This window comes from Hippocampus guttulatus, chromosome 5, assembly GCF_054856545.1.
Source record: "Hippocampus guttulatus isolate MCC_2025c chromosome 5, RoL_Hgut_1.0, whole genome shotgun sequence".
NCBI lineage: Eukaryota > Metazoa > Chordata > Actinopteri > Syngnathiformes > Syngnathidae > Hippocampus > Hippocampus guttulatus.
In genome coordinates, this window is record NC_141265.1 from 10,725,997 (window position 1) to 10,751,918 (window position 25,922).

Consider the following 25,922-nt stretch of genomic DNA (forward strand, 5'->3'; position numbering starts at 1 on the left):
TTGATTCTTTGTCATAAGCTCCTACCTCGAGTCCAGCAGCAAGGTGACAGCCGACGGTGTTGTTGGCTTGACACGGTCCTTCCTGGCTGCAGGGGCACAGTGTGTTCTTGTGTCCTTGTGGCCTGTCCCTGTGGCAGCATCAAAGGTTTTTGTTCATGCCTTCTACACCGCCCTTCTGAATGGGACCAAGGCTAGTGCTGCACTGGCAGATGCCATGAAAACTGTACAGAGCAGCAAGCAGTACTCACACCCCTCCAACTGGGCAGGTTAGTTGTAAAAATGAAAATGACAATAACTAATGAAGGAAAATAACTAAACATCTAAATACCTAATATGGTCTCATTAAAGTGTTATTTTCTGTCCAGGTTACATGCTGATCGGCAGTGATGTGAAACTTAACAGTCCCTCCTCCCTGATTGGACAAGCTTTAGCCGAGATTCTGCAGTATCCAGATCGTGCACGTGATGCCCTAAGGGTTTTACTCCACCTGGTTAGACATGGACTCACACAGTCAAGGATTTAATAAGGAAAGCCATGTTACTGATTCTACTGCTGTACTGCTTGCAGGTGGAAAAGTCTCTTCAAAGGATCCAGAATGGTCAACGGAACTCAATGTACACATCCCAGCAAAGTGTGGAGAATAAAGTTGGGGGAGTCCCTGGGTGGCAGGCTTTGTTAACTGCCGTGGGCTTCCGCCTTGACTCTGCAGGCACCGGCATCCCCGCAGCAGTTTTCTTTCCCACTGCTGACCCGGGAGACAGACTCCAACAGTGCAGTACCACTTTACAATCGCTTCTAGGTAAGCACCCCGGACAAAGTCAGTATCAGACAACCATAAGATTCAAATCAAAATGGGTTTTTGTTGTAAATTATGCAAGACTAATATGTCAGCAAAAAAAAAAATATTGATCAAATCTCTGTGGCGTGTATACTACATGAAAACAACTTTATTCCGATGTAATTAGGTGTGCACAATGCACAATTTCCAGCAAGTGAAATTTAGCATAGATGAAACCTTAAATTCCAGGCTGCAGCCTGTCCCTAATTAAGGAATCTACGATGTTGACAAAAACTGTGATCCTGCTCCTCAGGTCTGCCACCCCAAGCGCTCCAGGCTTTGTGCAAACTCATCACCGCTTCAGAGGCAGGGGAGCAGCTCATCAATCGGGTATGGACCCATCTACACTATGCTCAACATATTTTTGGTCGGCATCACACAATTTATAGATTATATATTCGTCAAGGTGATATCAGTACTGGATACACACCATTGCACAAGAACCACAAGCGTCAGTTTAATCTCTATTGAAATGTGCTAGTAAAGCCCTTCTAGCTTTACTTCAAGTGCAGGTTTTATGTGAAGTCTACTTATCTTGCAGCCAAACATGTGACACCAGAGAATAATCTTTATCCGCATTTTTGCGGAACGTGAGGTAAGAACTTGTTTTAAGACGGTAAATGGCTACCCACTTGTGGCAATAAGCTGACAAACAACAAACTCATAATAAACCCTCACGTATTAGAAACAGCTCTCTGTGTGATACAGTACAACAATAAGATATTTTCGGGCAGAAGCTGGAGCCCATCCCAGCTCTATGTGGGCAAGTGCTATTCTACACCCTGAATATGTTACCAGCCAATCACATGGCACACATGGAGACGGAACATTCACACTCACACCCACACTCACTGAGCAATGATCGATCACGCGCTGGTTGTGCAAGTGAAATCAGCTGCAGTATGTGTGCCGCTCTACTACCAGTGACTTCAAGCTTTCAAGTTTTCAAGTAATGTTTTTTTGTGTATTTGATATTATGTGTCAGTGTCTCAACCTCCAAAATATTTTTCCAGGATATGATTTTAAACACTACTGTTTCTTGGCCAATGTTGTCCTTATTGACCTGAACCCTTGTGAGCTGGCTTGTGTGCATGCAATAAAAATGCTATTCTCTCTCCCCTTCCTCTGCTGTGCAATCTGAAGGCTGTTAAAAATGTGGTGGCAATGGTAAGTGTGCCTTCACCAACCTGCAATCCATTCCACCAAACCTTTTGTAACACCATCGTAGTATGGGAGTAACTGCATGACAGTTTTTATTGTATTAATTAATACGCATGGAATGTAACATATCAACAACTTTTCCCATTGTAAACATGCATTCAGGGTATTTTGCATTGTTGGGTCATTGCTGGTCAGAGAAATTGATCAAGACGATAGAAGCAATAAAGCTATGATGTAAAAAGTTAAGTGAGGAAAGAGGCATGTGTATACTGCTCAAACAGTTACATCAGGTTGACAAAGGTGTCTCTGTTCTCAGCTAATCCCCAAACAAAACAGGCAAGGGCACATGTGCTCTGCTAAATGTTCTCTTGCCGTTAAAGCCTATTCATAGCTGATAGAAACAGATTAACACCTGCCTGTAAATACAGTAGTGGTACATTTGTGTGCATTTTATGGACGTAATGAACGTGAAATCGAGCTATTTGTTGGTAAAAATGATCTGACTTTACTAATTTTGTGGTTCAAACAAATATATAGAAATGTATCAAAACCCTGTCCTACAAAACAGCCAAGAGAATTAGACTAATCATTTTAAAGCTTCACCTTTTTTGCTCTCTGTCTTTTTCTTCATCTACCCCAGCTCCACCAGGTGCTAGTGCAGCTCCAGACGGGCGAGAAGGAACAGGACTTCTCTCTCCTGCCGATTCAGGTGTCCATTAGTGTGCAACTTTGGAGACTTCCAGGATGCCATGAGTTTTTGGCAGCCCTTGGTGAGTGAACTTGTTCCCACGTCAAGGTTCCCACATCGTATCCAATAACTTACAGATATGACATGTATTTATCGTTGCATGAACATGCAGGATTTGACCTGTGTGAGGTAGGCCAGGAAGAAGTGGTGCTAAAAACGGGCAAGCTAGCCAACCGCCGCACATTGCACTTTGCTCTGCAGTCTCTGCTGGCACTATTTGGTTTGTATTCATTATTTGGTTTGTATACATTTCATACCTGTCAACTTTTCGGAGCGCCAACCTGTATAAACTACCAAAAAAATCCTTATAAAGAGCAAAAAATCCTCATAACATACCAAAGCATTTTATGTCAAAATAACGGCAGAACCCCCCCCCCCCCCCGAAGTTTTCAATGATATTTATTGTAGATCTCCATAATACAATGTCTGGTTAATGTCTAATCATCATTCTACTTAGTGGCATTACTGTGTTCAGAGTTGTATTCCTGCATTACTTTTTTCACCAACTCCAAATCATTTGGAGTTGGTGAAAAAAAAAACGGAAATTTTCAGAATCCGTATGATTTGTGCGATACGGCCATATACGTAAGATTCACCACAAAATCTGTATGAACTATGGCTAAACCGTATGAGTTGAGAGGTATGACATTTGTCTTATTGTTTTTGTGCCATACTTGCTAAGTTGTGCCAGTTCTTGTCTCATATTTTGTCTTAATCATCTCTTACAGATTCCACAGAACTGCCAAAGCGTCTGAGTCTAGACAGCTCATCTTCCCTTGAGTCTTTGGCCTCAGCGCAGTCTGTTTCCAACCCTCTGCCAATGGGTTATTCGAGCCTTCCCTTTTCTCCACATTGCCTGGACAATCAGGCATCAGATGCCATCTCGGTCTATAGCCTCAGCTCTGTGGCCTCCTCAATGAGCTTTGCTTCCAAATCCGATTGTGACATCCTCAGCCATCGGCACCGGAGTGGTACAGCAGCACATTATGCGGCCCACAAGCACCCTCATGTTCCCCGGAGCCGCTCTTCTCCTCATGGAGCAGCGACTGCTATGTCAGCAGCCCGAGGGGAGGAGGAGGAATATGAGGGCTTCTCTATTATCAGTAGTGAACCACTCGGGAGCCATTGTGACTCTTTACCTTTACCACCAGGCCATAGCCAGCGCCACCACAGAGGAGGTAGAGGAGTTGTTACTAGGTTAAGCAGCGGGTCTGGAAGAGGTTACTCTGTGTCAGTGTCGTCAAGAGGCAGTGTCAGCACCCCCACCTCCCCAGTCAAAACATCCCTAGTTCCCAGTCCAAACTCACCGTTTCAGAAAGTCGGTAAGGTGAACAGCTCAGACACGGGAGAATCGGATCAATCCAGTACAGAGACAGACAGTACTGTGAAGTCTCAGGAGGAAAACAGTCCCCCTCTAGATCCTCAGGAGCTGGCGCAGAAGATTCTGGAGGAGACACACAGTCATTTACAGGCAGTCGGTAGTCTGCAGCGAGCCAGGGCGGAGGGTGGAACTTCAAGAGGAAATTCACCACGGAGTAGCACCTTCCGCTCCTCTGAAACGAGTGCATTCAGCCGTCCGAACAGCAGCGCTAGCGGCAGAGCTCAGTCTTCACCAAAACCCAAACCGCCCTCCCGCTCATCGTCTCTACAGAAAATAAGCTCTGGCTACAATAGTCCGGCTGTCTCAGAGTCTTCACAAAAAGACGGCAGCCACGCTTCGCCTATTTCGGACAGCCATGCACAGTTCAAGCTGAAGTACCCAAGTTCCCCATACAGTGGCCACATCTCACGTTCCCCCAGTAATGTGTCTCCCAGTTCTGGGCACCAATCCCCTGTTGGGAGTGCCCCCTCTCCTGCTCTATCCTACTCCTCTACAGGCTCCGCCACGTCGGCTGATGTACCAGATCTTGACCGATTAAGAAGAGGGGTTATTGATGAAAAAGTCCAAGCCATCCACAATCTGAAGACCTTTTGGGCGAATGCTGCTGCTCAGCAACATCTCGGACCAGTCAAAGCTGTTCATAGCTCCCCTAGTCCTCTGGCATCTGCCAGTAGAGATGTCCTGAGCCTTCTGAACCTGTCTCCACGACATTGCTCCCCCAGTGAGACCCAAGACAGCCTGGAGCTGCGGGAGCTGGGACTCCAGTCAGTGGAGAGGGGGGGTAAGAACTCCAATGGGATTCACTGCTCCAGTCCCAAGAAAGGGGCTGCATCACCTACCATTTCTACAAGCAGTAGTCCTGGTGCTCGTTCGATCAGGCTACCTGCTGGGAATGGATACAAATTCTTGTCGTCTGGAAGATTTTTTCCTTCTTCTAAGTGCTGAGACATCCCGCTCTGTATGTGGTGAAAAAGTCGGTCAGTTTTTGAGGGCCGCAATTGACCAGCCAAGCTTTACAGACAGTGAGAACAATTATTGATTTGGGGGTGTGAGGCACATGCTTGCAATTTTGTATGTGTGCCCAAAACTCTGTAAATGGCAATGGGAAACACTCAATGACCTGATACTGTGTTTGTGCGTAACTGTGTGTCAGGTAAATGTAAATGCGATTTGGTCTTTCCCCACAATACATTGTGTATGCGGACCAAGATGCCACAACCATGACTGACTTCTTCCATTTAATTTTTGTTTAAAAAAATAATGGTAATTGTTAATATTATTATTATTATTATTATTATTATTATTATTTGTTATTGTTATTAATATTATTGTTATGTTTGTAAATTAATTCCAGTGTTTCACAATCAGTATTAAGCATTTTTATATTGTTAAAAAAAACATGTACCGTGTAAAGATGGATACAGTGGAAGAAAAGATTTAATATTTTTAATTGAAGTCAAAAAGGCATTTTGCCTGATTTCTTTGTGAATTGAGTGTCTGCTCTGAAGCATGGATTCCTTTGCTATTCAATGTTAAGTATGATGTATGAATTTTTAGCCCATGATTTTTTTAAATTTTTTTTTAGATTTAACATCACGGTTTCATGACAACCACCTGTCATTTATCAGTAAACTGTTTCAATAAAAAAAACAAAAACAAAAAAAACTCACCTTTCTTCTTTGGATCTTTTAATCTGCTGCTACTCTTCTACTACCTGGATGATAACGCTCTCTGGGTGAACAAACAAACAAAATGAGGATATATACACTCACTGGACTTGGTTCAGTGTAATAAACCAGTACAATAGCTGTCTCAAATGTGTTTTTACAATATGCAGACATTGTAGACCCACTACATATTGAAAACTTTTTTAAATTTTTTTTTCTTTGACAATATTCAAAGCTGAACATTATCTAGGTAAAGCCAGGATTTGTCTGCTTTATCAGATTGTGCAAGTCTACCTAATGCTTAGAGAATGTTTACTTTTCCATTTTCTGTAGTGCTTCTCCTCGTGTGGTTCGTGGGTGAGCTGGTTGCTCACCTGGCTTTGGGCATTGGGCGGGGTACCTCCCGGACTGGTTGGAACTTGTAGTACCCAAAGATTAAACTTGTGAGCACATGCAAATTCCACATTTTAAACCCAGAGCCGGGATTTGAATCCTGATCTTCAGAACTGTGAGGCACACCGGCTAACCACTTGTTGACTGTGCTCCCCTTATTTGAAGTACAAAATGGGCTGTACTGTACTGTAGTAAACTGTGCAAATGCTGCACACTGAGTATTCTGGTAAAAATATTGGTTGTTGCTCACAAAAGCTGAAACAAAAGTTGCATATGAAGGGATCAAAACCCAAATTCTGGTGGCATACGGTTGTACCAATAAGTCTGGGAGAAGCACAACATGCACATTAAATTGGATTGGATTGGATAAACTTTATTGTCAAATGTACTGTATGTGTAACATACAGCACAGATTAAATTTCTTCCCTCTCAACATAAAACAAGAGGAGCCGCTGCGGGTGTCCGCGCCACTATCAAAAGAAAAGTTAACAAAAAAAGATTAGATAAAATAAGAGGGTGATTTTAAAGTTTCTCTTAAAAGGTACAACTCTGAGTGCTACTCAAAGATTTGTCTGTCAGATTGTCAGAAACATGAACAATGAAATGAAACTAAACATTTGACAATAAAGTTGTACTTGATACTTAACTTGATAAAGCCCATCTGGACAAAATTCACAGTGAAATTTAAACCTAAACTCGGTCAGTCACAAATCATGATACTGAGATAATATACTCTTAATGTTTGCGCGAAGTCTGTTCTTTGAGAGGCTCATAGCTCATAGAGAGGGATCATAGCGTAAAACACGCAGCCCAAAAACTAAAAAAATTGAAGTTTTCAGTAACAGTTGCAAAATAAGATGGCTGCCCTCTGGTCTATTAGTAGCCCATTCATGTACAGTATGTCGTTCAAAGGGTTGAACGAGAGTAGCTTGTTGTGTAACCAGTCAGTTCTGTGTGGAGAGTAAAGAGACATGACTTGCTTTCGTCTCGTCATTTACCACATCTCCTCAGTAGGATTATTTCATAATCATTCATTCAATTGGGCCACATATGTTATTTGTTGTGCATATTCATGGATTTACTTGTGGTAACTAAGTACGAAGACTCTGTTACTGTACTTAAGTAGATTTTTTTCAGGTATCTGTACTTGATTATTTACTTTGTTACTGTACTTAAGTAGATTTTTTTCAGGTATCTACTTGATTATTTATGTTTTTTGGTTTCCCCTCACTAAAGAAGATAAATCATTTTAACTTTACCAGAGTCTGTTTTTAACACAAATGCCTGTGCTTTAGAATTGTAGAAACTACTGAGGGATCTTTTGACCCCTCTGTTTTTGGGCCATAAAATGAAATCCAACTGTTAAATGTTTACCAAAAAAAGTGGCCTTTTCAGCAACGTGAGACTGATTTGTGGTTTCACTGGCTAACGCATATGATGAGTTAGCCATTCGGCCAATCACCGAATGCAATGGGCGGGGCTAAGTATAGTTTTTTTCCCCACACAGCTGATGACGTCGACGGCAATCAGCGGTCGCTACAGTGGTACGACGTTTTGGTCTCCGAGCTCGAAACGATGGTCCTCATCAAGGAGTAGTAAGTGTCATACTGTTGCTAAGTCTTTCTTTTGAGACTTATTTTACAACTAGATACGGTTTAATAAGAGGTTTAGATCGGGTGTGGCAGGGGTTCGCGGACTGGACACTAGCGACTAGGAAACTTTTCATCATCAGTGCGACTGACATTCACACGAGGGAAGGGTGGTGGCATTGCCCAACAACTACTTTGTGGCCTACCGGCGTCGGCAGCTGCTGCAATCTGACTGTTTGCCACATATCCGTAAAGTAACTTAATTATTAACAGCCCAGTTAATGGCTGCCGTGCGGTTCTTTGTAAAAAGAGTGTTGCTTCTCTTTTGTTAAGTAGTTGAACTTGACGCAAACAGTATATTAGCTTAAAAAAAGCGAACAGAAATCATATTTAGTAATTAGGGTGGCCAATCGACAGAGGCTTTTGAAGTTATCTCAATTTAAGTAGGACTTGATACGATGACAGTGCTACCTTTTCAGAAATATATTTCCATACACCTCTGAGAACTCGTGTGTGCGCCCATGTTGTGTTAACTAAACCTTACCGTGTCCTGTATTTAGCTAGCTGTACTACTTCGATTAGTGTTAAAACCGTTAGCAAATAGCCCCGAGCCTTAAAACTGGAGTAAACGATGCCTGTACGAACATCAAGCCCAAGGAACTCAACAATCTCAAATCATACTTTTAATTTATAATGCTTTCAGATCACTATTTGGTTGTCGATAAGTAGGACTAAGGACTTCCGCTGCCCAAGCAGATGTGTCAGTTGAACACTGAATGCTTTCCTACAGATTCGCACATTTGTCACGTTGTACTCCATAGTCCTAGCATGACTCTGTTACACACTCTATTTTGAACGAATTTTGAAGAGTCACACTGACATTTTTTTGTTCCAAATCTCGAAAGCAACACGATACAGCCTGTTAACACCCTGCATTTTTTGCAGTTTACTATATTTGCAACGCCGAATATCTAAACAAGTATCAAATGAGAATTTCTGACAACAGCTTAAATTCTCCAAAATAAGGAACGATATCAGGCATATGCCTTGTGCAATAAATAACCACTTGCATTCGATGGAATCGAATGTATTTCTAAAAAAATGAACATTTTCAAAACACAATTTTTGAGTTGCAAATACAGTATTTTTTCATAAAATGCCTTTGTTGTATCTGCGTTTCCGTGAATCAATAAAAAGTCTTAACAGGTATTGAATTCATCAATGTGGCACTACACTGAAGGTGTGCAATTCAAAATTCAGACTTGTGGGAGCGTTTGAAAAATATTTTGACTGATATGGACATTATCATATGTTCAAAACTATAAACCGCCACTGTAAAAGCCCTTAAAAAATGATTGCTTAAAAATCTGCGGTCACAATGTACTTGTGTGATATCTGGACTTGTTTAAACGAACAGAAAGCTAATATATTTGCAGGGAGCCATTACATGTCTGTTGGATGAATGGCAATGGTTATAAATGAAAATTAAACAATCCAATGAGAAAACTTGATTATAACCAAACACACTGCAGTGGTTATAACTCCCATAAATCAGTCATACCAGCAAATATTTTTAAACATCTTCCTTGAAAGCTCAACTTTAAATCTAATTTGAAAGGACACTGAAAAAAGAAATTTGTAAGAAAGTCAAATAAGAATTTAAAATAAAACACCTACAACAAACACCAGCTGTTTCTTGTGTGTTTTTGGCCTTTTAGGGGCAGTGTGGTGCCGTATATAGATGAAGTGCATGACAAAAGTCTATAAATATAACTTGTTTTTGTGGATGGGTTTCCACAGCGTTTGTGTGTGAATCTTCGTTATTTGAAGGAATATTACCCCGAAGTCCATGCTAAGGTCCTGTTAGCATGTCAATCCAGAGTCCGTCGGTTCCAAGTCTGTTCAATCGAGCTTATGCTCTGTTTGTTCATTTACCGGTATTTAAATGGATGTAGTACATGTACTTACATTATGTTTCACCTCCTGATACTCATCTCTCTCTGTGTCTTTGTTAGCCGTGTGGTTTTACCCTGTAGTGTTGAGGAGGTGAGTAATATTTTTCCTATTGTGTAATTGGCAAAAGTATCTTGTGATGTTCAAATGTATGTACTGCATTCCTTTTAATTTTGGACTGGCCCAGTGACCTAAATATACCTCTGAACTATTTCTCTTAAAATGGTTTATTTTCCCAAACAATAAAAGTAAACGTATAATTTATCAAAACAATTATCGTGGTCATTTATAATGTGCCCCTACATTCACTATTAAAAATGGAACCTTCTTCTTTTTCTCCAAAATATTTTCTTACAAGAAATATGGTACTTAGCAATTAATAATTTCCATGGTCAATTAGTTCTACTTGACTCATGGTTTTTGGAGATTCATTCATCCATCCATTATCCGAGCCGCTTATCCTCATGAGGGTCCAACTTTCATACCATATCAACATACATTAAAACCTGTTAAAACTAAGAAATAAAAGCAAAACCCTCTTGTAACTTTGACAAAGACATGAAAGGAAAGTTAGCTGCATCTCAGAAACATCTTAAAAACTCTCTTCATGTGTCTGTAAAAAGAAGTTGACCGCAGAAGATATATGGAAATGTAATTCCACCTCACCTTGGTCAGCAAGTGATGTACATGTTCGCAATGGGGAAAATATCGAGATATAGCTGAAGTTTTACTGCTGTAAAATGTGAGTCCGCTAAGTTTGACTACTTTTCTTTCCACTGGATATCTGAAAACAACTGACACAAGTCTTATCTTATTCAGCTCATGATTTAGGGCAGCGGTCCCCAACCTTTTTTGCCTCACGGACCGGTTTAATGTCAGACAATATTTTCAGCGACCGTCCTTTAGTGCTGGATAAGTACAACAAAATAATCTGATATGATCTGCATGAAAACTGTGGTCTTTTCGTAACATAATAATAAACACGAATCATGACACCAGGAACGTTCGATCTGCCGCAACACACTCTGCTCGCTATGGTAACGTTTAAATGTGTCTTCAAAATAAGATACACCGCAAATAAAAAGTGCATGAAAAATACGACTCACCATGGCCGCATATTATGCAGAGCGGGCTTGGTCTGTGGGAGTCTCCCGTTGAAATAAATCTGTATCTTAAGTCGGACTCCTGATATTGTCTTATTAAATGTAGCCTTCATTTTCTTGGAAGTCGTAGGTTCTTCTTCTGTCTCCTGGCTGGGCCTTTTCCCCTTCCCAAAGGAACTTTCCGAAGACGGTTGTTTTTTTTACTCATTTTGCTAGCTCTTAGGTTACCGCTAAAATGAAACCCATCACATGACGAGAAGCGCCGCCTTCACCTGCGTCGAGTGACATACTGTCGATGGATATAACAGAGAATCCGGTAATTTCTCAAAATAAAACATTTTTCAGATTCCAAAATGAATAAAACGGAAGTAATGTGAGTTGTAGTCTTTCTGTGCGGCCCGGCACCAAATGACCCGCGGACCGGTACCGGGTTGGGGACTGCTGATTTAGGGCACATACAGCGTTCAAGTAACTACTAACTAAATTGAGATGATTGGGAGGAAATATACAAATAAAGTGCATTTGAAAAAGTATTGAACGAGGTTTGCATTTTGCCATAATCCACAGAGAAGCTTCATGATGGTGCATACATACAATTTGTTGTCCTGAAAGCGTGTTGCATGCACATAGTTCGTCTTTAGAGTTCTCATGAAGTGTGATGACAGCCTATGTGAAGTCATCCCTGGATTCATCTTTTTGAAAATAACCTTTGCAAAGAGTCCAGCCAAATGCTTGCGACTCCACATGTGTTTGTATTGTGGAAATATTGTCATATTTGCGTTGCAGTACCAAGTCGGGCAGTTGTTTTCTGTGGCTGAAGCAAGTAAAAATGAAACCGGCGGTGGAGAAGGGATTGAAGTACTGAAAAATGAGCCCTATGAGGAACATGGCGAGAAAGGACAGTATACTCACAAAATCTACCGCCTGAAGAGGTTTGTCAAACTTAATATTGGATTGTTTTGCTCCATTTTACAGTAATTGTAGTATTTGGCCAGCTGATGGCAGCATTGTATAACTTTTTTGGGACACACAAGTGCTATTGAATGAGAAAACGTATGTACTTGACTGTTACTGTAAACAACAGTACCTATATGTACACTATGTAAACCATTATTTTAAACGTTATCTTTTCCTTTCACCTTATCCATCTATTGCCCCTTCTTCCACATCAATCCACAGTAAAGTTCCAGCATTCATTCAGCTCTTGGCACCAGAAAGTGCCTTTGTTTTTCATGAAAAAGCCTGGAACGCCTACCCCTACTGCCGAACTGGTGAGTCGCGTCTTCCAGTGGTTTTTGGCCCTTTCCACTATGCCTTCTACTGTTTTCTGAGTGATTGTCTGAATTTTTCTTTGTTGCTAATGTCATGTTTCTTCCCCCCACCCCTACCGCGACTTGGTCAGAAGTGACGGTAGGTCTCCTTTGATGGCTGAATGTTTGGTGGTTTTTGTAGAATGATGCATTATAGTTAACACTACACTGCTCCATATCAATTTTTGCATTCCTTGTAGAATGAGTATATGAAAGATAATTTTTTGATCAAGATTGAGACGTGGCATAAACCGGATCTTGGAAACCAAGAAAATGTGAGGAAATTACACTAAAATAATTTATAGCATTGTTGTATGCCTCAATTTATTTTAATGTTTTTGCTTTAGGTGCACAAACTAGATCGTTCAACTTGGCAACAAGTTGCTGTTGTGCCCATTGACATTGCTGACAGAAGTCAAGTTTCAGCTTCTGTAAGTAAAAATTAATACCATAAAAGCACTGTTTAGCACTTTCTTGTGGACACGCTTGGTTATTACATGGCCACCAATTTCTTTGGAAAGATTTATCTCATGCCAATGTACTCTTTGCACATACCGTATTTTCACGACCATTCGACGCACCGTATGGTTGGGCGCAGTCTCATTAATGGGTGCTATTTCTGTATTTTACACATAGACAAAACGCACTGTATTATTGGGCGCGATTTTAAAGTGGTAAAACATACGGCAGCTTAAACATACGGCATGCATGCGCGCACGCTAAAAACACGTTAGCTTGTAGCATACGGTAGCATGCCAAGACATACAGATACAAGCTAAAAACACGTTTTTAAAAAGGCAACGAAGCAAAACGGAGTTCCGTTGTATTTTATTTAGCCATCGTACAATGTACTCACGTTTTTCGATCAATCATCACCCAGAAATCCATCAAAGTCCTCATCCTCTGTATCAGAATTGAACAATTGTGCAAGTACCGGTAATCCATCAAAAACGCCGTGTTCCCTCTCGTTGTCAGTCACTCTCATTGCCATGTGGCTCCACAGAAATGATGCCGGCTTTGCCAAAAACTCGAACAACAGTGCAAGCAGACACGTTCGTCCAAGCAGCCACAATCCATTCGCAAATTGTGGCGTAACTCGCCCGGCGCTGCCTCTCACTCTTTGTAAAGTTGTGTTTGCCATCGATCATTCATTGTTCCCATGCCGCTCGCAACTTTACTTTGAACGCCCGGTTGATGCCGATGTCCAGCGGTTGGAGTTCTTTAGTCAAGCCTCCGGTAATAACGGCAAGCTCAGAGTTCATTTGCTTGACTTGGTTTTTCACCGCTGCTGTGTGATGGGCACGCATGCCAAAAGCATAACCGATGGCTTGAAGTTTGAACTGAGCTTCGTAGGCGTGTCTCTTTGTAGAATTTATTTTCGGGGGTTCTTAGAAACCAAAACCGAAGTTGTTTTGCAACAATGCACATAGCCACACTCTATACAGGTGTTGGTACCTGCTTGTAGCGTCACTTTAGCATCCACTTACACGCCCACCCTTCACTCATTGGCGGCCTGCTTCCCCGCATGCCTGTCACTCACGTCTGCCTTTTCTCTCTCTTTCTCTCCATAAATGTATATATACACGCCCACCCTTCACTGATTGGCCGACTTCTTTGCCGCATGCCTGTCCACAGTCACTTCCGCCTTTTCTCTATATAAACAGCGTGTCGGCTGTCAGTCAGGTTTTGGAACTCAGCGCATAGACAAGACGCTCCGCATCATAAGGCGTCCTGTCCATTTTGGAGAAAATTTTAGACTTTTAATGGCGCCTTATAGTCGTGAAAATACGGTAATCTCTCTTGTTGCTGAAATTGCTTCAGTCTTTTCCAATTTTGCTAAATTATTATTCTAAGCACCGTTATGCACATTTGACCAGAAGAATGTTCAAGGTATTGTTTGCTGACTGTTATATTGCACAATCAGCATGTATTGTATTGTAAAACTGAGGATGGGTCAAACCCAATTCTGCGAAACAGATATGAAGTTGCATCTATGCGCCAAGAGACCATTCATTTTCAAACCAAAAATGAAGAAAAATAACTTTTTAGAAAATGCATTGTGGAAGTCATTAAGCATATTTTTTTTTTTAGTCAGCTCTGCTAGAAGCTTTTCTCACCACTCAACACCAATCTATGAAGATATTTTAACAATGGAACCAATCTGATTCAAATAAGACTTTATTAACTTAGCATGGCACAGGGATTGACATGCATGCCTCACAGTTGAGAGGTTCTGGTTTGAAATCTTGGCTCACGCCTCCATGTGCTACCCATGCTGGCATCGGTTGTGCGGGAGTTAACTGAAGAATCTAAGATGCCTATGTGAGCGAATTTCTGTGTGTGTGTGTGTGCGTCTGTATATATTTATACAGTACGTGCCCTGCGATTGACTAGCAATTAGTCAGGGTGTACTGTACCCTGCCACTCTCCCAAAAACAGTTGTTACCCCAAAGATGACGAACAGTATTGAGCCATGCTCTATGGGTGTCAAACTCACTTTTGTCGCGGGCCACATTGTAGTTATGATTTCCCTTGGAGGGCCGTTATGACTGTGAATTCTGTGAAAGCATATAAATGTTGAACCACATATTACATAAACAGCGAGCAACAAATAGATGGATAACTAGTTTTGACATCAGAAGCCAAGAATAATGCATTGTTTAAACATTGGAATTATTACTTTATATATGAAAATTTAAAATTTGATTCAGACTTCAGCAAACATCATGGAACTTGACATGCTTGGATTGCTTACGCGGGCCACATAAAATAGTGTGGCCCCCAGGCCTTGACTTTGACGCCTGAGGTATAGAATAGAACAGGGGTGGGCAATTATTTTCCCGGGGGGGCCAAATGAGAAGCAGAAAATATTGTGGAGGGCCGGGCCAAAAGTTAGAAATAGAAAATAAAGAAGATAGCACAATGTCTTTGTATGCCAGTAATAATGTAACATTCTCCTCCACCATCACACTCGGCACCGGTTCTCCTCAAGGATGTGTACTGAGCCCCCTGTTGTTCACGCTCTACACATTTGACTGCTCTCCGACTCTTATTAGCGGTCCAGTTTGCGGAAAGTTTTTAACATGATAACAATCAAACCATTCTAGGAAATGTTCATTTACTCGAGCCACAAGCAATTCACTCTGAGCATGGAAATTACCAGAATCGGACTGAGTAAGAATCGCTTCCTTGTTTTTCAAAGTCTCGTAGATTTGAGTCTTTCCGACTCCAGGCGTCTCCTGAATGTTTCGTACTTTGTTACCCGCTTGGTTTAATCAGATACATATCACTTTCCCTTCCATGGTTATTACTCTCTCCCTCTTTCTTCGTCTTCCCCTCCCTCCCTGTGCTCTGCAACTTGAAGTAACTGCGCCACCTGGTGTTGAAATACCTGTCATTACAAGTCCAAACGAAATGAATGCAATCAAACCTTAATTGTGCACCAATCTTCGGCGGGCCTGATTAAAAAGACCAACGGGCCGGATCCGGCCCGCGGGCCGTAGTTTGCCCACCTCTGGAATAGAAGATGGTTGGAAGGTCCTTATATTGACTATTTTTCTATGATTGCCTCACTTCAGAAAAAAAAATATATATCTGAAGATTTTAGGTGGCTACATATTGCTGTTATTTAACTTCACATTGCCTCATTTCTGCGTGTGTGTGCGCGCGTGTGTGCGCGCGTGTGTGCACATGCGCATGTGCATGCACATAAATGTCTGTTTGCTCTGGGAAGTTAACGAGGCGGACATGTTTGTCTTTCTGGAGGAGTGTGTTGTGTCTAAGGGCCCTATCAACCCTCAGCCTCGGGCATGGCTGCAGGCCCTGGGACATACCGCCTACACCGATGAGTTTGTTAGTGTAATTACAGCTCACAGTTCTTCGTATGGCAGCATTCGACAAACGCACACGATGCACACAGGTCACACTAACACACTCTGGTTTAGTGGTGGAGTTTCTCCCTTTTTGTCTGCCACGGCACATTGATTCACAGACCTCATTAGTGCTGCACACTGCATTGTTATGGGGATCGAGCTCTCAGCATTAAAACAGTCAAATTAACGTGCGTATATTTCCCACTGAGGTTTGCACCCTCCTGTTGACTGATCGCCCTGAAAAATAGCTTTTAGCTGCTGGCACATCATGATTTATTTAAAATTGCTGGGTATTCAGTATTTTTTTTCTTTTTGCTCATCCTGTAAGTTTAACCTCACTTCTCATTACAGCTGCAATAATTCCATCACCAAATTAAATCATGTCACCAATGATACAAAATAGGTTTTGGCGAATACGTCAGCCCGATACCAGCCTTATTTCAATGTATCTGCTTCTCACGATGGCAGCCGATACCAGTCACTGCTACTAAGGCGTGCGCTTGTGGCCTTTTTACGATCAGGAATTAAAATGGCATGCATGGCTGACAGATCGTTCGTTTTTCTGGGTGATTTATATACCCTGTAAGATGCAATTACTGTAAGTGTATGTTCATATGGATATATTAATGCATACATTTCATTATTCGTGTGTTGCTACCAAAATGTATTTGCCAACTCATTTTCTGAATAGCTGATGGTGCTTTTGTCTTTTGAATTCAATCCATGTCCATCCTCTCATGCCCGTTAAGGTGATATTTCTATGAGTATATGATGTTGTAAGGTTTAGAGTCATGCTTGGAGTGCATTATACTATACTGTACTGCACTATGCTATATTATACCATTAAACAAGATGTGCTGTTTATCATACTGTGTCAGTTGTTGTCACCATAGGACTACAAGCAGGATGAGGACCCCGCCAAGTTCAAGTCAATTAAGACGGGAAGAGGACCACTTGGGCCTCTTTGGAAGGTATTTCTCGAGCATTCCACTTGGCTTTGTATTTCATCCCAAGGGTATTGGATGGGTTTGAATTTGGGCTTCTGTGGAAGTTCTTCCTCACCAAACTCACCCAAGCATGCCTTTATGGACTTTTCTTGATTTCACGTTTAATTTATATTTTCCTCACTTTCATGTTTAAGATCATCAAACAAATGTAAATATCAGACAGACAACCCAAGTGTATTTGTTCAAAGCTACGATATGTTTTGTGAAAATTTGTTTTGTGAGTTTTGTCATTGTTGTACAAACCCAATTCCGATGAAGTTGTGATCAACAGAAAACCTGTCCAATGATTTACAAATCATTTTCAACTTATATTTACCTGAATACAATACAAAAACAAGATATTTAATGTTCAAAATGACAAAATGTAAATATTTTTAGCAAATAACCATTAACTTTGAATTTTATAGCTGTAACACGTTCTTCCATTTCTTCTTTGGCTTCCATTTCTTCTTAATATGTATTAATATTAATAATAAACAAGTGGGGAAACTTAACCACAGAGTACCGGTAATTATATGCAATCAATTGTGTAATAGTTGGGTAAAAAAAGTCAAAACATCCATGACTAAATCAATCTTGATCAAGAAGACTGAGCAGCGTTTGTTTTAAAAGACTTAAAAATATAGGTTCTAAGTAAGTAAGTAAAATTGTAGCACACTTTATTGGCCTGATAAGCTGTTTTGCACCCGAGAACTAGTGTCTGTCTGTATTTATCAGGACAACACTGAGCAGGAGTGGGGCTGTAAGAATGCGAGGCTGATGAAGATAAATCACCACTTTCTCTATTCTAATTGCCTCTAATAGAAATTTCAAGTTGCCAGGGCAGATAATGGCTTTCTTCTCTCGGCTCTGTCCTCACGCTCAGTTTGTCTGCCAGTAGAGAGAGATGATCACGACCGATAGACATAAGTGCAAAAACTTTGACCGGAGGATTGTTACTCCCCTCTGAATCCTTAAATTCTGCGGTTACCTGCAGCCTTCCAAGAGTCCTTTTTTAAATAAACAGCTTTATCATTTCTGCCCTGCTCCCGCTCCCTTAGTCTTTAAACATAGGGAACTTTCCTTTGCCACCAGAAATTCTGCAGAACACAGGCTGCCAAACGGCTTTAAAACTGAATAAAGAAACACAACTTTTCATTTGTGTTTTTAATTAGATCGTTTTCCCAGCCACAGTGGACACTGAAAGAGTCTGAAAAGAATACTGTGACAACAGAGGGACAATTTTCTGCAAGGCTCACGGAGCAATAAAACTCTTGTCTATCTCTGCATGCACACATGCTTGCATATCACTTCCCTTTGTATTTCTCAAAACTTCCTCTCCTTTGAGTGGGGCACAGAGAGGGGGAGAAGAAATGTCACCCTAAGTGTTTTGATGTAGAATGCGTTTCATGTGAAGTTCTCCTTTTGCCATGACAACTTTTCTAAACCCACTGCAAATTTAGAAATGTTTCTCATTTCACTTCTCTCGCTTTTCTCCATGATGGCAGCATCAAACAGCAGCGGGATGGGGGTGACTGAGGCAGGTCTGTGGCATTTTCTCCTGGAATAGTGAGCCAGAATGAAGTGATTAATTAAACAGGTGTTCTCTGAGGCTTCTCTGGGAGTGTTCTGGGGGCGAGCAAGTCCTCGGTGTTAATAATGTAACCGGCTTTGCGCCGCCCTTATCGCATCTCCGCTTCCGTTTTATCTGCCTTCCCTGGCCACAAAGGCATGTCTGTCGGGAACGGTGTCACTGTCGGGGCGGAGGCAGAGAACTGGTCCCTTTATCCACTTTGGTCTGCAGCCGCCTCCCCCCTTTTCCCTTCTTCTCTTCAGAGGACAGCACGGAGTGCAGAATGGTTTCAGAAAGTGCGTTATACATTAAGGCACTTTTATCTGTGCGCGGCACATCTTCATATTGATAATTATTTCACTAAGCTCCACGCACAGAGCTTTATGTATTAATGACTTTTTTTTTATTAGCTCTAAACGCTGCCAAGATTGGTCCTAAATGTTATTCTCTCGGCTGTCTTTATGATCATTTTCTTATGTACAACATATGGTTACATTATTTATCCTGTTGGGCCCCTCAAGATCGATGGGTGGATGGATTGAATTAGTTCTTGAGGTTTCTTTTTGGTTTCGTTTTTTCTCTCACTAGAAAGAGCTGGGTGCCAAGACTGACTGCCCTAGAATGTGTGCCTACAAACTGGTCACAGTTAAGTTTAAATGGTTTGGCCTGCAGACTAAAGTCGAGAATTTTATCCATGAGGTTAGTGTGACCATTGTGCACAATTGACACTCAATACATTGCTGACGTTTTGACATGAATTCAGACTCTGTTGATTACTGTAGAGATTTTGTAAAATTGAAAATTTTGATGGATGTCCCCTATATTTACTTTGATTTTTGTTCAAGTCTCCAATTTGATAGATTGCCTGGATTTCTTTGAATTGCAGTATCTATAAATTTTAAAAACTGCAACACATCTCCCAGCCCTAACTTGCCCAATACCCTCTTTCAGCAAGAAAAGAGGATCTTCACCAACTTTCACCGCCAACTTTTCTGCTGGATTGACAAATGGGTGGAGCTAACAATGGATGACATTCGACAGATGGAGGCAGAGACTCAGAAGGAGCTGGATGAGGTGAGTGCACAGAGCATGTTAAACTTAAAAATGGGGGTGGACAAGTAGTATTCATATATATATATATTTTTTTTAAACGGTTAACTCAGTTTTATGTACTTCCAGTGCTGCCCTATAACCTGTTTTCACATGTGTAGCCAAAGTTGGAGAAAGTCACATGCAGTGTTATGCGTTCTACGTGAGCTAAACTACACCAGATGTTATTCTGTTCTATTGGATTTGAGAGTAAACTTGAACTTGATGCTTTTTTTGGTTAAATTGTTCACAATTTGCCAAACTGCTGCTTATTGGCAAGTGTGTCCAGTTCACTGCCAAACTGCACGTATCTCATGTTTGATTTCACAAGTCAAAGCACAAAAATAAATAAATAAATCGGTCCACCAACGGCTCGTATCTTGCAGAAACTCAGCCAGGTCACTTGTTTCTCAAAGCAGGCCATTTGGTACACAAAGACTGAGCAAAACATATATTTTATTGAGTTTCAGAGTCTGCAGAAAGAGTTGTTTTTTAAAAAATCAGGTGAATCCTTTCACCTTATTGCTCCATCAAAACGCCCATCTCATGCACGAGGGTGTATGCGGAAAAAGCAATCTCAAAGGCTGACAAAAACAAGCCTTAGACTTTGTGGAAAGAAAAGCGATTGCCCCAAGTTGGCAGCAGCTCATTGAAGATAAACAAACGTGGGGTTCCTACTAATTACAAAGCTAAATTCTATAAAATATTGATTTGTATTTTTAATTATTTGTTTTTCTTGTTTCTAAACCAGTCCGTCAAAGTATTTCTTTCCCTCAAACCCATTCGCTATGTGAAAAGGGTTGGGGACAGCTGAGTTAGGGCAGTCGCCTGATTCAATAATAATAATTCATAATCCACTTCATTTGCTTGACACTTGACAAACTCGACACTTTAATAAACTTTGGCATATCCAGGCTGCCTTACGGGTTTTCCCAATTTACTCTACTTTTCATTACTGTCTAGATGCGCAAGCAGGGAGCAGTGTGTGGCACAAAGGCTGCAGAGCAGTAGCCAGGCCAGGTAGAGGCCAGTCGCATATATTTACCTCTGGGTTCACGGTTGCTGCATTCACTCTTTTGGGTGTTGTCAAATGATGTTTTGTTCACTCTAGTGGTGTTTGTGTGTTCCTCCTCCAGATGGGTTTATACATCTGCATACATTTTTACCTCCACAAACACATGCGCATACTGTATTGTAAGCAGTCGCTTTGTTGAGCATGAGTTACGAACAGAACCCTCGATCGTGGCACCCATGATCCACAGCAAAAAATGCAAAGTCAGAGAAGGTGTTTTATTTCTGTAATTCCCAGAAACGTTACCCACTGATTTTTTCCTTTGGGACTCCTTTAAATATCTGAGAGCTTTTGGCCATACAAGGAGAAAATGGAAGAATCCAGGCTTAGGCTATACTGGCGTGGCCTAAGAGGGACAGGCTCAAACATCCCCTGCTATCTACCAGCATGTGTTTTCTATTTTCTCTTTGGGTCAGTAAACATTGGTTACGGTTGCTGGACAGAATGATAGTTGCCTGTGATGCTAGCCCATGGACTCCGCAACATGCAATGTCTTGATTGCAAAGGGTGAAGGACAACCTCAAGCCCGAACGGATGGGGCCTCCTGAACAAAACAGTCATTTGGTGCACACTGGAAATGGTTCTGTCAGAGTAGAGGAAGGAGATGGTCAAGAAGGAAGGGCCAAAGAAGCGGTTACCTTCAAAATGGCTCCTCTTCCTTCATTAACATACAAATGGAATTCTGCCTTTGAGAAGGAGTCTCTGTGTTGATTGGGTGAATGTGCACGGGGTGGGATGGTGGCTGAAGCAGGAGAGTAATCCTGATGTCGTTTCATCTCGTCTGTCCAGTCCTCAGAGCAACAGTTGATTTGAACTGTTTTTTTAATGTCTTCAGCTATCAGATTCGAACACTAATTGGCTTCCTAATGCGATCAGCCTGTGGGGGGGAGAATCTGAATATTATTTTGATTTTTTTTCCCCCTAACCTACCTCATAAACAAGATAAGGATTAAATTTTTATTTTTATTTTTTATGACTGGCCTTTTTTGTGGCGAGTGTAGAATGGAAAAAATTACAACTGAAGTTGTGCCTTATTGGAAAAAGTTCCACCTGAAACAAATTCATCAATTTATTTGAAGTTGCTCATATCCACTTACCTTCCACTTCCGCCTTCCATTTGAACATCCATTCCTTAACAAGCTCTCTCTCTCTACCCCCGTAGCTCCGCAAAAAAGGTGAAGTAAGAGGAACAAGTGCTGCAGACAAATAACGCAGCAAAGGATCTACAACTGCCAAAATAACAGCAGCAAAGGTGGCTGCTAACAGGGCTCCTTCTGTGGACTTTTTACTTCTTGTCTTCAAACATTCAGGCTGTGGATGAGGTGTTGGGGGGGGGGGGTCCTCATACAATCAATAATCATAAATCCACAAAGGAATTGATTTCTACCAACCAACACAATCTTCACTGACTTCCTTTTGATTTTGCGGCCCTCTCCGTGAAAATGAGAAAAAACGTTTTTTTGCTCAAGTTGTGTTCCACAGGAGCAAATTCACCCTCGTGAACTCGGATTGGCATGTGTTGGACCTAATCTTACCTGCTGTTTTGTTTTTAGCCCCAAAACCTCCCCAGATGATTTCTAGGTCTGTCTTTTTCACAGTTTTAGCTGTACACACTGGTTCAGCGATTTGCATTCCTCAGTATGAGTATGTGTGTGTGTCATTTTTCTTTTCCTGTTCCTCCACAACCTCCATTAAGAGATTACTATCGCCCTTTGCACCTCCGCCCATTATAATCCTCCCATCAACAGCCTACCTAACCCAAAGCACTGCATCTCAACACTGACAATCATGCCTGTGCAGGTCTTCGCACTCACTCAACGCACGCACACACGCATATGGACGGCTCATCTATACTCATCACAAACGGGCATGCACACCCTCACAGGTGCAAATGCCTTTGCAGTGACTGATCCTCTTAACGAACCTAGGCGGATCCATGCAGGCTCGATCAGACAGGTGACGTTAATTTAGCGGATGTGTTTTTCCCCTTCGTTCGCATGTCCAATAGGCTCCCTATTCTGAAGACACCAATTTATGAGTCACTTTGCATTTACAGTACTCGGTCTCCAAAAACAACCCCCGATGGTGCTAGTCCAATCGAGCATGGTGCTGCTCAGCCCACCTTTAATTTGTCCGTCCCAGAAGCCCGCCTGCCTTGTTCTGCTGCTCGAGCTGACTGTGTTCGTCTCGGTCCTCACTGTGTTTACATGAGTGCTTCGCCCAGTTAAAATCAGCGCTCCCCACAGCTTGCCTTAACCTCTGAAGCTTTTGGGCCTAATCATACCTGCTGTACCTCTGCAAGCAGCTGCTCGCTTTAGCTACCTCCTTTGTTTCTGGCTGACCATTTCACAGACACCTAAAGGCTGTATCTCACTGAGCGGCGAATGTTTGCAAGTGTGTGCAAATGTTATTTCGTCCAAAGCCGCAAACAAATTTGGCAATAATTACAATGCTCCAAAACAGTTGTTCTTGTTGCAAATAAATGTTGAACGTGTTCAAAATTTGATAGGGACAAGAAAACAGTTTTGGGAATTTCTGGCAAACATCTTTGCAACTCTTCGCAACATTGAACAAACCACAAAAAACACTACCTGCGCACATACACGCAAACATTAGCCGCTCCTTGAGAATAGGGGCTGAAAGGTCAACACTTGCTATTGCTGTAGCAGCTACTGTACTGTTTGAAGTCAGTGATTGCAGGGCTTTATTGCTCTTATTTGTCAAATGTAATTTGGTTGAATGTGTGTTAATTTTCTGAATTTCCACTGTTTGATGGACATGCCATATTAATGAGTCCTGAGTTTGTTTGTTTTTCCAACTCCACCGTGTACTTTCCGTATGGCCCTTGTAATTATGTGTTTATGGCTCTTTTTTTGAATCAATACTGGCCTAACATACACTTACGGATTGATTCCTCCGTGGAGTTTGTTTGTGCATTTGTAATTATAAAGACTAGAGACATTTGTATTGTATTCCAGATTTTTTTTGTTTCTCTTCTGATACTGAGGTCAGTCTGATCATTTCATATCCAAAGAAAGTCACTGCTTTTGTTTACATTTACCGGTATTCAGCAGTAATGAGCTGACAAAACAGGACAAGGAAGCAACGTTGAAAATTTGTATCCAAATGTATATTTTATATTTTGATGTTCCATGAACACCTGTTCCTGTTTTTCCTCTATGCTTTCAATGGAAATTGAGTATTACATTTTCAGGTTTGTGCAAAATGGTGTGTTGGAGAGCTTGCGCCTTTTGAGGATTGTACATATGAGAGATGAGCTGTTGTTCTCATTCTAGCCAAATGTCTCAGAGAAGCCTTCCTGTCAACAATACATAAAGCATACATCTTTTTGTCGCTTCTGACTCCAGCTGCGAGTCTGGCAGAAGACCCACTGGCTAAAATTATTCATTTGAGCTTAATGATCAGTCATAACACTGATAAAGGCAGGACATTTTTTAGTGGAACAACTATACTGTCTGATCCTAAATTATAAAATCTGTAACTGTAAAAATAATCAGAACCGCTTGATTTCAGATGTTTTTGAGAACATGGGATTCAATGTAGGTGTTGTGCCGTTTCTGCCTTTAAATCCTCAAGCGTTATATGAAATATGTGATCTGTATATCAAATAAATTTTGAGAAAAAAAAACTAAGTACACGAGTTTGTCATTCAGTTATGCTGCCTGCCATTAATCTCATTTCTCCCCCTCATACAGTGCAGAAATAGGTTGGGAATCACAAGGTCTTGTTTTTCAGCTCTTGTACAGTAGCACTTTTTTCATCACGTTCCTCATTGAATTTTTGTTTGTTTGTTTGTTGTTGGTACGAATAAAAACACTTCTGGAAATGTTTACGGATTTTAAAGATCGACCTAAACTTGAAGTTGCCCGCAGGTTCGAGTGGCAAAAAGTACGAGTTGCTTTTTAAATCGCAGGAAGGATTGCCCGTCTGCCAGCTGTGATATTGCCCTTTGTCATTGTTTAGAAGAACAGTCTTGTTCTTGTGAAAGGAAACCACTTATTGCTGACCTAGAACAAGCTAATCGTGTTGTTTCTAAAAGCGGAGATGGGTGCACTTGCCCACGCACCACCTGCTAAGTGGCATCTCACAATATTCTACTGTAGGCAATTATCCATCCACCCATGTGAAGCACATGAAGGAATATGGCACAAGTAAACCTGTCTTGTTTAAATAAATGGCAACAAACCATGACGGATTCTTGCTAGCTAGAATGGCTAGTTTTGCATTTGGAATGTGACCCTCCAGCACAAAACCGATGGGAAGTTGGAGCTCGAGCCCAAAAAGCTGTTTAACCTTCAAAAAAAGACACCTTCCCAGTTGGAATTTATGTGGAGTTCTTATAGCCAAAAAAAACCCAAAACCTTTTACTGAAAGGGTATAGCGCAGGGGTGGCCAACCAGTCAGAGCCTAAGAGCCAAATTTTTTATAATGTTACTGCAAAGAGCCACATGCGCACACACACACACACACTTTTTTGCCCAAAGATCGACTTTTGGAGCGACCAACCTCCCACTATCAATCCGATCGCTCACGTACAAGCATATGAACGCACACACACACACGTGCACACGCATGACCGTGCACTTGCGCACATTTGCATGCACGCCACGATGAACAAGAGCCGGAGTGCCCGAACATAAATGAAACCAAAAGTGAGAAAAACACATCTTTTTTTCCCGCATTTCTTCCTCTCACCGCTTGCGGTCGACTTGGGACCAGGCGGCTGGCTCTTGGTCGATTGCGATCGACGTATTGGGCACCCCTGCCTTAAAAACAGAGGTAATTCGTTGACTAGCTTAGCACTTAGCGCCGTTGTCTGCGGATGAGCGGTGATTCAGTTATCTGATTGGTTGCCCTCTATGTCAATCAAATAACGGGATTGCTGATTGGCTGACGTAGTACGTTCTGTGTATTAAGCACTGTTGTTTGAATGGCATCGCCGAGGCGTTTTCCACAACTGTGTGAAAGCCCGAGAGCCGCATTGAACCAGCCAAAGAGCCGCATGCGGCTCGTGAGCCGCTGGTTGGCCACCCTTGGTATAGCGGTATCTCCATGGCAAAAGTCAGAAACTAATCAGCTTTTGCTGGACAGGACAAGGAATACCATGTCTGGTATCAACAAATTTAATTGAAATATTTTGTCATTACATGCAGGAACAAAATCTGG

The 25,922-nt window shown here is 41.6% G+C and overlaps 2 protein-coding genes across 3 annotated transcripts in view; both read left to right on the top strand.

The window, feature by feature from the left end:
• LOC147205020 (tetratricopeptide repeat protein 28-like) overlaps positions 1 to 5,783 on the top strand; it is a 124,412-nt gene extending 118,629 nt beyond the window's left edge. The window contains exons 17-24 of one of the 2 annotated variants that reach the window (XM_086111746.1): positions 19 to 266; positions 366 to 490; positions 568 to 799; positions 1,092 to 1,168; positions 1,982 to 2,005; positions 2,640 to 2,769; positions 2,860 to 2,967; positions 3,476 to 5,783. In XM_086111746.1, coding sequence (XP_085967872.1) covers positions 19 to 266; positions 366 to 490; positions 568 to 799; positions 1,092 to 1,168; positions 1,982 to 2,005; positions 2,640 to 2,769; positions 2,860 to 2,967; positions 3,476 to 5,073 — 2,542 coding nt within the window. In that variant the 3' untranslated portion in view covers positions 5,074 to 5,783. The remainder of the gene's footprint in view (positions 1 to 18; positions 267 to 365; positions 491 to 567; positions 800 to 1,091; positions 1,169 to 1,981; positions 2,006 to 2,639; positions 2,770 to 2,859; positions 2,968 to 3,475) is intronic. The other variant, XM_086111747.1, reaches the window with a different exon arrangement.
• A 1,915-nt stretch (positions 5,784 to 7,698) lies between these two features.
• LOC147205021 (phosphatidylinositol transfer protein beta isoform-like) lies at positions 7,699 to 24,388 on the top strand. Its single transcript, XM_086111203.1, has 11 exons — positions 7,699 to 7,783; positions 9,793 to 9,823; positions 11,620 to 11,765; positions 12,013 to 12,104; positions 12,236 to 12,243; positions 12,344 to 12,418; positions 12,491 to 12,574; positions 16,909 to 16,986; positions 19,163 to 19,273; positions 19,526 to 19,648; positions 21,898 to 24,388. Exons 1-11 carry the CDS (start codon positions 7,764 to 7,766, stop codon positions 21,943 to 21,945), a joined length of 816 nt encoding a protein of 271 aa, XP_085967329.1. The 5' UTR covers positions 7,699 to 7,763; the 3' UTR covers positions 21,946 to 24,388.
• The last annotated feature ends 1,534 nt before the right edge of the window (positions 24,389 to 25,922 follow it).